Source organism: Gallus gallus, chromosome 5, assembly GCF_016699485.2.
Source record: "Gallus gallus isolate bGalGal1 chromosome 5, bGalGal1.mat.broiler.GRCg7b, whole genome shotgun sequence".
NCBI classification, from domain to species: Eukaryota; Metazoa; Chordata; class Aves; order Galliformes; family Phasianidae; genus Gallus; species Gallus gallus.
In genome coordinates, this window is record NC_052536.1 from 38,663,250 (window position 1) to 38,676,030 (window position 12,781).

Sequence of the window (12,781 nt, forward strand, 5' to 3'; positions counted from 1 at the left end):
TGAGCTTTCAGCCCTCACCTGTACATGATGAGCAGAATCAGTGCCAGGATCCCCACTCCATAAACTCTTCTAGCTTTAGTGCTGGGTGACAAGAACTGAGAAAAAAACTTCAGTAGTGTGTCCCAGGTGATTCCTAGGAGGACAATGAGACAGAAGTCAGGATCAGTGCAGATGCCAAAGACGACAGTTGTTACATTCAGTCACACTGTGCTGACAAAGCTCTGTTAACACCAGAGGACCTTATCAATTTTTAAATTCATTTCCCTTGCTAACCATCAGAACTACAGAGATTGTTTTCTATCAGCAGAAAGTTCTCTTTTCCTTCCCTCCCACCTGAATAAATGGGCAAGACATCCAGGCTCCAGCTTGCTAACTAAGGTGGCAAAAAAGTACAGGAAAAACTACCAAAAATGAATTACAAATGAACCTGGCAGAAAAGCAGTGACAACAAACAATGGGAAGTAACATGTATAAAAGACTATAAAAGAGAAATGATACCGCAGAGAGCAGGGATCACATCTCAATTCAAATGCCCTAACTACTAGACATGGCTGTCTCCTGAGGGTGGCAACAGAGACGGTTTGGCAACACAAGTTGCTTTGTGAAAAACAGTTTCAGTAAGTCATTGTTTTCAAGCTCTTTGCACAAGCAGAAAATCTAAAACTGTTTAGTCTGAAAATGTTTCATCTAACAGAATAACAGAATTTCACCCTTGTCTCTGCCTCAGCTTCTCCCAGCATCCAATATTTACCTGTCAACATGCTGGAAAAAAGCATGGCAGGAAAGTAGTGGTGAAAGTAGAGAACTCGGCCCATCATGAAGAAGGGCAGGTAATGAAGGAGCCAGCCCAGAGCAACCTGCCCTCCGCCACAGAGCACAACTCGAGACAGTTCTGGAACACAAACAAACATGCTTCAGCAGAAAAGAATTCAACATACAACTCCTCTTAACAAGCCTGCCACAGTAAGTAGTACGCTATACATTTACAGTATTACATTTTCCTACAACAGAGCACCTTGCATGTTGTAATACATTGTTATGTGCTGTATTATATTACTGTATTACATAGGAGTTATCAAAAAAGTCTCAATGGACAAGCAGCAGATTGACCAGGCTCTGTGTTAAGACCAAATTTGCAGTTTCTCAGTGTATACGCAGGTCATTCCAATTTCTGATGTCTTTGGTTCTCTCTGCAACAAGACTACAGGCCACCTAGATGATCACTTTGCCAGCCTTTCCTAGAAGGAAATGCTGCCTACCTTTCAGAGCCTGGGGAAGGGACTGAGAACTCACCCATTGCATCTGAGATTTCACTTCCAACACAGAGATCTACAAAACGATGTAACCACTGATGTAAACTGCAAAGATTAATGTATGATGTACTCAGATTGTTGAAAAGCTCTACAACCCTGGCATCAGACGCAATAAAAGACCCTTAATCATTTATTTTGCATGAAATATCAGGAAACATTTATCATTTCAAAACAGCATGCATATTACAATGGTACACTATGCTTGCAAAGCTTGAGAGTAGACCATTTGGATCAATACACAATCTCCATTGCAGTCAACTTGGGTACCTCTTTGAGGTATGTCTATTAAAGATCAGTCCTGTTCATGGTTAAACTACTTGAGGTATGAATCTCAAACTCTTTTCCTTGTGGACACCACTCCATAACCTAACCTCAGTGGTCTTCTACCCCTGGTAGACAGTCCTGCCTTTCACACACTTCTAGGACATCTGCAAATGGAATTTATCAAAAGGAAGCTGGGTATCAGTAACTTGTGTGGGATCAGTAGCAGTGTTAGAAAACAGATTGTAGGCATCTGCAAAGCAAAAGAAGGCAAGACCATGGGACCAGTACATGTCTGCGCCAGGAAGGTTTCCCTGGTGTACATTTTATCACTTTCCTATTGGTATGTCCAGATCAAAAACAGTCTTTCCAACAAATATGCATCAGGGTTTTGGCAGGGATAGAGTTGAATCTCTCTGTAGAGGCAGTGAGGAGTTTGGAGGCACAAGAAGTTGGGAGGAAACATAGCTAGGACAGCTGACCCAAACTAGCCAGGGGGATATTCCATTCAAGTGATGACATCTGTCATCCCAAGAAACCATTATGTGTGATAAGCCCTGTTTTCCTGGAAGTGATTAATTAATTCCTTGTTTTGCTTTACTTGCACGTGCAGCTTTTGCTTTACTCAGTACACCATCTTTATCTCAATCCACAAGTTCTCACACTTTTACCATTCTGGTTCTCTCCCCCATGTTACTTGGGGAGAGTGAGCAAATGTGGTGCTTAGGCCCCTGCTTGGGTTAAACCACAACAAGCAATCAGTGTAACTGATAGCAATTGTGGCCAGCATCTCAAGCTCTTGAACAGTTCCTAAGCAACAGCCACGCTAGGCTGGGCAATCACCTGGCAGAGCACAGCTGGCATATGAGTTACTAACTAATCCAAACCTTTGTCTCCTAGAAGAAACTAACCTAGCAAAAACCCATTGTGCTTCACACCTTTGGATCACCTTCAGATGCCAGTCTATACCCAGTTCAGCTCTGTACTCTCCAGCAAAGGAGTGGTAAGACAGTTGAGGAGCTGATCATACCTCCTTCCTGTGAATTACTTACAGAGCACTTCTCCTCATTAGCCTTCTACGTATGTTTGTCAGGATCTTGGTGATTTGAGGATTTCTGATCGAGGCTTACAAGCTTAGGAAATTTGGCAACTCACTGTGCATGGTCTGCCAGGCAGAAAGCCAGATTTTACTGAGTGATTATTTCTTGCATGGCATCTTCTGTTAGCAGTCACATTATTCTGTAGTACACTTTCAAAGCACTATGTAGCTTAGTGTTCAGTACATACAGCTCCCTTGAGTTTAATGCATTAATCTTCCAAAGGCTTTAATACAATACATGGGAAAAATTTTAACACAGGATTCCCAATATGAGCTTTTGTGCATTGTCAAACCAGGATGTTATGAGAATGATTCTCCTGTACAGGAGGCATAGGAAAACTGACCTCACCTTTGTGTTCAGAAGTCAGTTGGACACCCCTCTTCAGTGCCACTGCAGTGGAAATCGCTATCAGAAGATACAGCCCAATAGTGAACAGATTCAGCCACCATACCACCTATGTAGGAAAAGAGAAAGATTTAGGACTTAGGGCTGGAAATAGGAATGAACATGGGAGGAAATGAAAAGCTACATGCAAGTATAAGAATACTACTGGAGAGACAGTCCAAAAGAAGGATGAAAAGATTTGTTGTCAGTGGAAAAAGCAAGAGTAAAATTTGCTACAGACAGTGACTTCGAACCTCCTGTTCCAACTTACCGGGTTTCCCAGCAAATAAACCCGATAATCTGTCTCATTGACACCAGAAAAACGCAGACCCTAAGGAAACAGACCAGAAGTAAGCAAAGTGGATTTGTATCCATCCAGTTTATACCTATTTTTTAGTGTCAAAGGTGAGACAAATCCCCTTCCATGCAGCTCAGGTGCTAGAAAATAAAGTTGATGTCATCTTCAAGGTGATTAAGAGGCTTCAAGAAGCACAGTAAAGCACTTGAAAACAGAAAGGGAAGTGGACTGATTAATATACCTGGTAGTTGATGGGCCAGTGCCAGGGTTTGGATGTAACTTCATTGTCCTTTGGTTTCAGGCCACTGTTTCCCTACAGACAAGTCAAGATAAAATTGAAATGAGTGGGCAGCTGTGCTGCAAAGAATGCCCAAAAAATGTCTGGGCTAACAAATATATGTGAATATATTCCAAGCAAAGGTTGTTTTCTGACTACACGCACACATCATCTTCTGGAAATAGCTATGAGGACAATGAATGTTTTAATATTACTGCGCAAACGAAAATGTTCGTTGAGTATCCTTGCAGGCAGTATTCTCTCATTTCTCTTTACCATGTTTTCTGTCACTGGATACACATGTTGCATAAGCAAGACCTTTGTTCATTAACAGGCTGCTTCAACAGGCTTCCTTCCACTCTAAAATCCTCAGAAAGATTATTTCCATGGAAACCCATGCAGGTGCTTTCTTACCTGAGACAATGTTATCATGGGTTGTCATGGAAATGCTTAGCATTAACAATCATTTGATGACCTTCTTGCTTTTGAGAATTGGAGAAGACCTTTGCAAAAAAAAAAAAGTAAAAAACTTTCTTCCCAAAATGGTAAATTCCCATTCTTAGGGGCAACAAAGCTGGTAGAAGAACTGGAAGGCATGTCCTGTGAGGAGAAGACACTTGGGTTGTCTACTCTGGAGAAAAGAAGGCTGAGAGGTGATCTCAGTGCTCTCTGCAGCCTCCTGAGGAGGGGAAGTGGAGAGGGAGGTGCCGCCTTCTTTTCCCCAGGAACTGATGACAGGACATGTGGAAACAGCACAAAGCTGTACGAGGAGAGGTTCAGACTGGACATAAGGAAAAAATTCTTTACTGTGAGGGTAGTGAAATGCTAGAACAAGCTTCCTAGAGAGGTGGTTGATGCCACACCTGTCAATATAAAAAAGGCATTTGAATACTGCCCTCATTAAATATCCTTTAACCTTCAGTCAGCCCTGAAGTGGTCAGACAGTTGGACTTGATGACCTCCGAAGCCCCCTTCCTACTGAACTTTTCTATTCAGATGAAGGAGTGAGCAGCTGAAAGCAGAAGGGATGTGGCCAAAATCAAAGAACAATCACAGGGAAAGACCACCTTGAAAATATTAAATCTAGTCCATTTTCCTCGGAGATAAAGAGGGAAGAAAAAGGCTGAAAACACAGCATCTCAATGAGCCTTAAGAAATTAACGGGAATTTTTCATTTTCAGTTCAAACATTTATTGTCCTTTTAGTGTCTATTTAGCTAATTTTCCTGAGTCTGACTACAGTAATATCCTCCTGCCTCACAAATACTAATTTAACTTCAAAACTTTCCAGCAGCATAGGAAAAATACTGAACAGAATTTTAGCAGCAAAGCAATTACAGAACCAGCCTATAACTATATTACATCAACAGCAGAGCTAGGCACCGGGCCCACGGCTTCCAAACTTCTGGAAAAATTAACCTCAAGGCCACCCCTTTCACTAAGCAAGAACACAAGCAGGTGGTTGGAGTGTGTAAACTCTGCCCTAGTTTGCAGCTATCGCCCACATATTTCAGAAGAAGCTACTTCTTTTTTTCAATGAAAACCACAGGAGGAAGAAAATGATCATGTAGAACTAATGATACCCTACCCGGATCATAACCATGTGGGATTCCAGCAGAATTTCCGCAAAAGAAGGCTTCAAAACATCCAGGCTGATATTAGGCACTACAGGAAGAGAAAAAAATAGATTGGAATTCTGTATGTTTTGCATTTATTTGCATCTTGCATAATAAATTAAATTCTCTCCACTTGTGACAAGTCTGCTTCTAGCACTTCTGTTCATTCCCTGTGCAATTCATTCAAATTCTAAACACAGAGGCTTGCAGTCCAAAGTATCCGCCAGTGAATTTCACAACTGATGTATTCCTAGATTGCCTCCTTTACTTCCAGGAGCAAGAAAAATATTTAAAAGTCCCTGAAATAGATCTCTATTTCTAGCTGAAATTAGAGATACTGTTCATAAGTTGTTGCCTATCTGTAAGTGAGCCATGAGCATGATAATACACAAGGCATCACAACAGAAGAGGAAAATGTCAAGTCACTTGCACGGAATTCCTTTCCTCTGATTTGCACAGCTGCTCTGTAAGGGTGAAGGTTTTTTGGTAGTTCAGATATCAGCCCAAGTCATCTGCAATTCTTGGGAAGAAAACTATATCAAATAATTCAGGCCACGTGAGGCTGTGACACATATCTAACTGCAAGACTCACCTCTCATTATTGGCACTCTCAGGTCTCATCTGTCTTTGTTATACCTCTACTGTCTATTACTTGATTGTACCACAATGTCATTATTCAGCTTACCCTCATGAGAGAGAATACACCAAAAAAAACCAGAGTGGTGTTTGTGTTTTTTTTAATAAATCATTAAAATATATAGAACATACTTGTACCTATGACAGTAATTCCCAACTGAACCAATCACATTAAATATAATAGCTTGTACTGCACTCCCTACAAAACTCCATGCTTTTGCCATCCAGGATGATTATAAAATCCTTTAATAAGTCTTTATATTTCCCACCATACTTGAAACATTATCTCCAGTTCACTGTACAAACAGTGAAATCATAGAATATCCTGAGTTGGAAAGGACAACAATGATCATTGAGTCCAACTCTTTGCTACCTAAAAATTATATGACTTGCCTAAAAGTTGTTGAGAATTTGAAGTTGTTGTCCAAACACTTCTTAAACTCCTGTAAGCTTGGTGGTATGATCACCTCCCTGGGGAAGTGCCTGACCACCCACTCAATAAATAATCTTTTCCTAATACCCAAGCTGAATCTCCCCTGAAGCAGAAAAAGGCTATGCACCTCTAAACAGTTGGCCCAAGTTCAACAAGTTCACATTTGAGCTGAGAAAGAACAGACAAATCCCAAATGCTGACTGCCAGTTCTTGACATCTGATAGCTCATCCACCTCCTTAACAGCAAGCCAAGATGTACCCTCAAAGGAAAGGAAAATAAATGACTTACACTTAGGGTTTATATGATCTTCAAAGTTCCAGAGTGAATTGGGAGTCTCTTTCACGTATGGCGTGCAGGTGACTTCCACTTGTTCCCAACCCCTGAAAAACAACAGAACAGTCAAACACTATTCCAAAAAGATCACTCAGTATTTCTAGCTCATGTCTAATTTTTTTCCTGTTTAACTTCATACTTCCCCATAACACCAACCACATCATTCAACTCCAGCAGTCACTTCAGTGCTACACAGAAACTGAGATAGTCTTGAAAGGCAGCTTACATCAAAATTCCACTAAATACACAGGCTGTATTTCTTAAGTTTGGCCACCTAAAGTATAATCTACTTCAAGTCAAGCCTTACAGTCTCTCCAGAAAAAAGAAAAATCATCATCATCAAGTCAGTCCATGCCTACAGAAAGTCTATTACAGAAACAAAGGATCACCTTTAGAGGAAGGAATACCAGTAAACCAATGGTTCACTTCACTTGCTCTGTCACTCTATTTCTAGCAGGTCACACCAAACACTTCAGGAGAAAGTGCATCAGAGCCTGCAGTAATGTGACGGATTAATTGTTTTCCACCAATCACCTCTTAACAGGCTTACTTCCGCTAATTAATTAATTAATTCCGTTAATTAATCACTAGTCTTGGAAGGATAGCAATTATCCCCCTTCAAAGTCTTAAAAATAGATATCTTTATTTGCAGTTACTAGGTTTCCTCCCTCCTTTCAGCTCGTAATGTCATCAGTATTTTGCAGCACTGAATTCCATTCACAGGGTGAGCTTGTGTTAGTGGAAAAAGATATACCTCCTTTCTTGAACGATGTTGTCAGAGGTAGTGATTTTTTTCATTACTATTATTTTAAACCAGTTATGTTATTTACCCACAAACACAGTCTTACCAGAAATATATAAATGCCATTTGCATTCCTGACCTGGCAGACACTGGCAGAAGTATCTGCCTGCACTCACTGTGTATGATTCAGCATCCACCAGATTTATTAGAAATCCTCTGTACTGTAAAAGAGCTAAGGGAAACCTACGCTAGCACTAACAGAGGCAGCTCTGGAAACAGAGGCACCATGACTACACAGCCTGTCACGTCAGGACCCCTGTTAGCGTCCCACACAGTACAGCTTTGCAGACACAGTAGCTTGGTTGGCATTAATCTCTGCATATCCCTTACTTTATGATGAAGATACATCATGATGAAGATAACTTGAGAACTCCCTGGTAATATCAGCTTGTTACCGCTGCCCTCACACCAGATGCTACACACAAAAATGGCAGGACTGCCAACCACAAAAGAAGTTGATGCCAACAAAAATAAGTTTGGAGGAGTATGGCATGGAACAGCATCAACTGCCCCAGTTCTTTACTTACTTCTTTACTGTGAACCTTAAGGCTAAAATGGGCCCTGAAGAATATGGCTGTTATCCACCCCCGGACTTACTGGACAACAAAATTTATGCCCATGCCACTCTTAGATCTCTTGGTGTGGGATGTGGATTGCTATGGGATTTTTCAGAGCTGCTGCCCACCAGGCACCTTCACTGTAGCAAATTGCATAACTCTAACCCAGATCTTCTCCACTGGTTATATTTTTAGTACCCGCTGATTACTTTTTTATTCTTATGGTAGCTCAGAGTCTTGTGGAGTTGGGCAGGGAGAGCATACAAGCTACTTACCACTTTGGTAGAGTCTTTCCAGTAGAGCCCAGAATACACCCTGTGGCCACATGCATTAGCCGGATCTTACTCCGTAGGACTTTGATAAGCTTCCCAGTCCTCCTGCCCACCACCTCAATCCGCCAGAAGTCATTGGAATCTCCTGTTCCATTCTATCATGCAAACCCACCACAGCAGAGAAAAACAAAGAAACAAAAAAATCAATCCGAAGACATACAAAATGAAGCAAATAGGAAATTCTGAAACTCTAATGGTGGTGAAGCTAAGCAAAGGAACCCACACTACTCTTGCTCAGACTTCACAGAAGAGATTCCCCATAAGGAAGAGATGATTCTTCATATAAGCAACTACCCACAAATACATTTTTATCTTGCCAAACTTAAGATTTTTTGCTTCAAATTCACATTTGACTGTGCCTCAGAGTTACATTTTAAAAGGGGGTAACTTGGCTGCCTCACAGAAGGGGTTAAGGCAACACCCCCTTGCCTTTGGAAATTCATCCCTCAAAGCAGATTTCGTTTTCATGATGCAAAATTCTGTCAGCATCTTGTCAACAAAAGCCAGTTGTCTACACGATGAGGCCAAATACATAAAATAATACTTGTCAGAGCAATTTCAAGGTTGCTCAGTTTGGCTTTCATGGAGTTGAAAGCTGTCAAAGCTAGACTGACAGTAAAAGCTTAAGTTATTTCCTTGTCTGTGTTCACATTAAATAGACCTTAAATGAGATACATTATTTTATACTAGATCATCTTCTCCTCCAGCCTGGTAGATCCACATCTATCACCATGACTAACAAACTAAAAGCAGAAATACATCCCCTTGGCATGCTATGAATTCTGCCAAAAAGAAGAAACTTTTGTTGAATCTTGCCATTCACTTACTATGCCATAGCCAGTGACCTGAAAGTGCTTCCTTGTCAGGGGAGCCTCATGCTGGTGACTGTGAAGATTTCTAGAAGTTCTGGAATGAAATCAGAAGTCAAGCCTTGTTTTGTTTTCATGCCTCAGACAATCTGTGATAAGAACTTTGGTCTGAGCCATTCAGAGAGAGCCGTCAGCACTTGGAGCTGCTTCCCCCAGTGTGGCTCCGAGCTTACAGCACACTGGGCAGTGCTGGCAAAGGAGGACAGGATGAGTAAATTCAACCCTCAGGCTATAAACACCACCTACAAGTGGAAATGACATTGATTATTGCTCACTCTAGCTTGTAAACCACACACATTTGCTGAAACTGCAGAGATTTTCCTTTTTTTAATCCCCTTCTTACAAACAGCAAAGGTGGGACTGAAAGTTTTGCTCTTGCAAGAAGCAAAATAAGATCCTGACCTCTCTTGATTATCAGTTTGCTTTTGAGGGGAAGACTGTACCATTCAGTCAGATGCACCGAGGTGGGGGACCAGTGGCCCCCATTAGCACAGCCATACACAGTCCTGTCAGCACCCCACTCTAGTGGTGGCTGCTAGTTGAGGCAACCAGAGAAGCCTGGCCATATCCTAGTCTTTAGTAAATCCACCCAGACCAGGAGCCTTCATCTCCTACAACAGAGCTGCTCCCAGCCCTGCCTGCCAGCACACAAAGCTCCTACACAAAGAGCTGAGAGCCACCTACTGGATCTTTCCCCCAATGCTGCAGCTATATCTCTCATTCCAGAAGCCCATCCCCCTTCAGCATCTGAGTTAAGCGAGCCCATTATTACCAAATACAGATTTTATCACCTTTATTATCACAGATTTAGTAGTAAAATTCAAAATTTAAAGCACTTTTTTTTTTTGAAGGTTTAAGCAATGATTTGTGAACATGTAATACTGAACACAGTATGACATGATTTCCAGGCTCACAAACACAGAGCTTCTGTTAAGAAATAAAAACTGTGACAGCACAGAGCATCGTGGCACAGTGATGTTAATTACATAAGATTAAATATTGAGTCACTAGGGCATTCCTGTGTCCCTTGGGTTTCCATCACAGAGAGGAAAGGCACAAGTCATCATTTTTGTTCACAGTTTCAGGGGGAGTATACAGCCTGCACGTACAGTTACCCTCATCCTGCACCTCACGTAGCTGAACAGATCTCTGTGCTGCTTACTGATGAAGCTGCGTGGTTCTACCAAAGGTTTCCCATTTTACAGACAGCCATCAAAATACAAACCACAGAAGAAAAACACACAAACTCCATTTGCAAATACAGACATAAATACACCTCTGTCACACGATCAGCTTGTGCTGGTCTACCCACCCAGTCTTCAGCAGGTCAAATCCCTCACCAGCTCTATCTAATCACTCAGACTCTCCAAATCCCAGCAATCAGCCTTACTCTTTATGTTCCAGGCGAATGATGTCTCCATGCCTCACAAACTCCACAGGGCTGGAGGAATCCGACAGATCTGCTGGAGGAAGAGAACTAATCATGCCTGTGCGCTGACTAACAAATCGTTGCCTCAGAAAGTTCTCGGGGAACATTCAGGCCCCAAGCAGAGAACACAAGGCAAACTCATTTGTGTAGACTGAAAGTCTGGTGTAAATCACTGCTCTAGTTTAAAGACCAGCCCTGAAGCCACTCCATACAACCGTGCATGAATGTGGCCCAAAGCAGCACTCTTAAATAAAGGGGATGCTCGGCCAGGCTAACTGAACACCATAACTAGATATCTGCATTTTAATTTCATGCATGACACTTGCAAGACTGTTCACGTCATTATATCTTGGTTATTTGAATGTTTTTGTTGTTTAGGCTGTTCCTTGTCAATTTTTATGTATACATGCAGCAAAAATAGAACAGAAACTACGCTAGCCTAATTATGCATCTGCTGCACTACCTGAGGAATAACACCTTCAATAGTCCCAAGCAAACATGCATGCAAGCCACCTGGATAGCACGTATCAGGGCATACTGGGAACCCACTCCTCCAGGACCCACAGCCACAACAATGGGTTCCACAGAATATGGACTGAGCTCACAGTAATTTCCTCTCTGCTATTTGCAACCCTATCTGGAGACCTTCAGCTGAGAAAAGCTGATTTACTTTAACTGTACAACATGGAGAAAAAACACAAACAATAACACAGCAGACACAAACACAGAGTCAGATTGCCCTTGTTCTCCCCTCCACCTCATCTCAAATCTATGAAGTATACTTTGCCCTGGAGGGAACTTAAAATATTTTATGTTAAAAAATGAAGCAGCAGTTATAAAAGACTCTTTTATCAGTATTTGTTACCTGTATTTGAATCATGCTTCTTTATAATCCACAGGTTATTCAAATCCTTATGTAAGTAGGCTGTGACCTGAAAGCAGAAGATAAATTATTTTACTAAGCAAAAAAAAAGCTGGTGATAGCAAAGATGCACTCATCAGCAAATTGAAGGCCCAAATGAATGCATTACTAACACAGAAAAACTTGGCATGACTTTTATGATATTCCACCATAGAAGGCCAATTGCTGGCCACTGCTTAACCCAGATCACATCCTTTCACCAGGGTACAGCACATCTGCTCTGGAGGACTACACTTAACAGCAGTTCACTTGCCCTGTTGAATAATAGCGTCCAACCAACCAGCTTGCCCTCCTCCTACGCTAATTCAGAGGTTCCTTCTAAATCAACAGGATATCTGAACCTGAACCTTTTGAATTGTCACTGACCAGAGTGAGTAGATGGAAACAGCATTGGCTTTACAAACCGGCATCATTGGTAGAGATTTATAACAACAGGTTGATTAAGATAACTGTTATACTAGTGCCAAAAGTTCCAAATTAAGGTTTCAGGGACCAACTCATAAAGCAGTATGTGCTAACTAGTTAATCTTCACTAACTTGCTCAGCTTCACACACAGTAACTGCTCTTACTGCTACCAAGAGCAGGGAAGGCCATCTGGCCTGAGGGTGCTGCTACGGAAGGCCACATTTCCAGGCAGGAGGAACTGTGCCCTCTGTGCTCTCTCTCCTCTCCCAGCTGCAGAAGCAGCAAGCCCTGCTCTTCAGGACCCCAGCCCAGTTCCACGCCTGCGCCTCCAGCCTGGATGCAAGCAGACCACCCAGTGGGTGGGTGACTGAGGCAGAACATACAGGAGCGTCTGAGGGTGGGAAAAAGGGTGAGTAGGAACCTCATACACCTTGAGGTCATATCCTCAGGAGAGGGGACAGAGAGATCACCGTCTCCATCTCTTACTCCCCAAGTCTCCTTGAAGCTGTAAATTCCTTCCCCCCCTGTATACCCCTCCAGGGTAGGGATCACAGTGGCAGGAAAGGGGATATCCATCCTCTCCCACCTACCCCAAAGGAAACTCCCATCAGCACCCTCCAATTCCCCCTTGCTTGCTTGTACTGCCATAAAGCATATTCTGCACTTAAATTTGGCTTGTTCTTGAGCCAGTTTTGGTATTATAGCTCCATCTACAGTAATAAACATCACTGTCACCTGACAGCATTGGAAGTATTTTTGGCTGGGAAGAACAGCAAGAAAAGACTAATTAAAGTTTATTTTTGAAATCCTCTT

At 42.0% G+C, this 12,781-nt stretch overlaps 1 protein-coding gene across 3 annotated transcripts in view; it reads right to left on the reverse strand.

The window, feature by feature from the left end:
• The window catches only part of POMT2 (protein O-mannosyltransferase 2), a 28,174-nt gene that overhangs the window by 5,071 nt on the left and 10,322 nt on the right, over positions 1-12,781 (reverse strand). For 2 of the 3 annotated variants that reach the window (XM_025150895.3, XM_025150896.3), the window contains exons 10-20: positions 11,506-11,572; positions 10,602-10,674; positions 9,170-9,248; positions 8,286-8,437; positions 6,607-6,698; positions 5,221-5,297; positions 3,598-3,669; positions 3,330-3,389; positions 3,023-3,128; positions 752-892; positions 19-133 (exon numbers count right to left, since the gene is read on the reverse strand). In XM_025150895.3, the coding sequence (XP_025006663.2) occupies positions 19-133; positions 752-892; positions 3,023-3,128; positions 3,330-3,389; positions 3,598-3,669; positions 5,221-5,297; positions 6,607-6,698; positions 8,286-8,437; positions 9,170-9,248; positions 10,602-10,674; positions 11,506-11,572 (1,034 nt within the window). The remainder of the gene's footprint in view (positions 1-18; positions 134-751; positions 893-3,022; positions 3,129-3,329; positions 3,390-3,597; positions 3,670-5,220; positions 5,298-6,606; positions 6,699-8,285; positions 8,438-9,169; positions 9,249-10,601; positions 10,675-11,505; positions 11,573-12,781) is intronic. The other variant, XM_025150894.3, reaches the window with a different exon arrangement.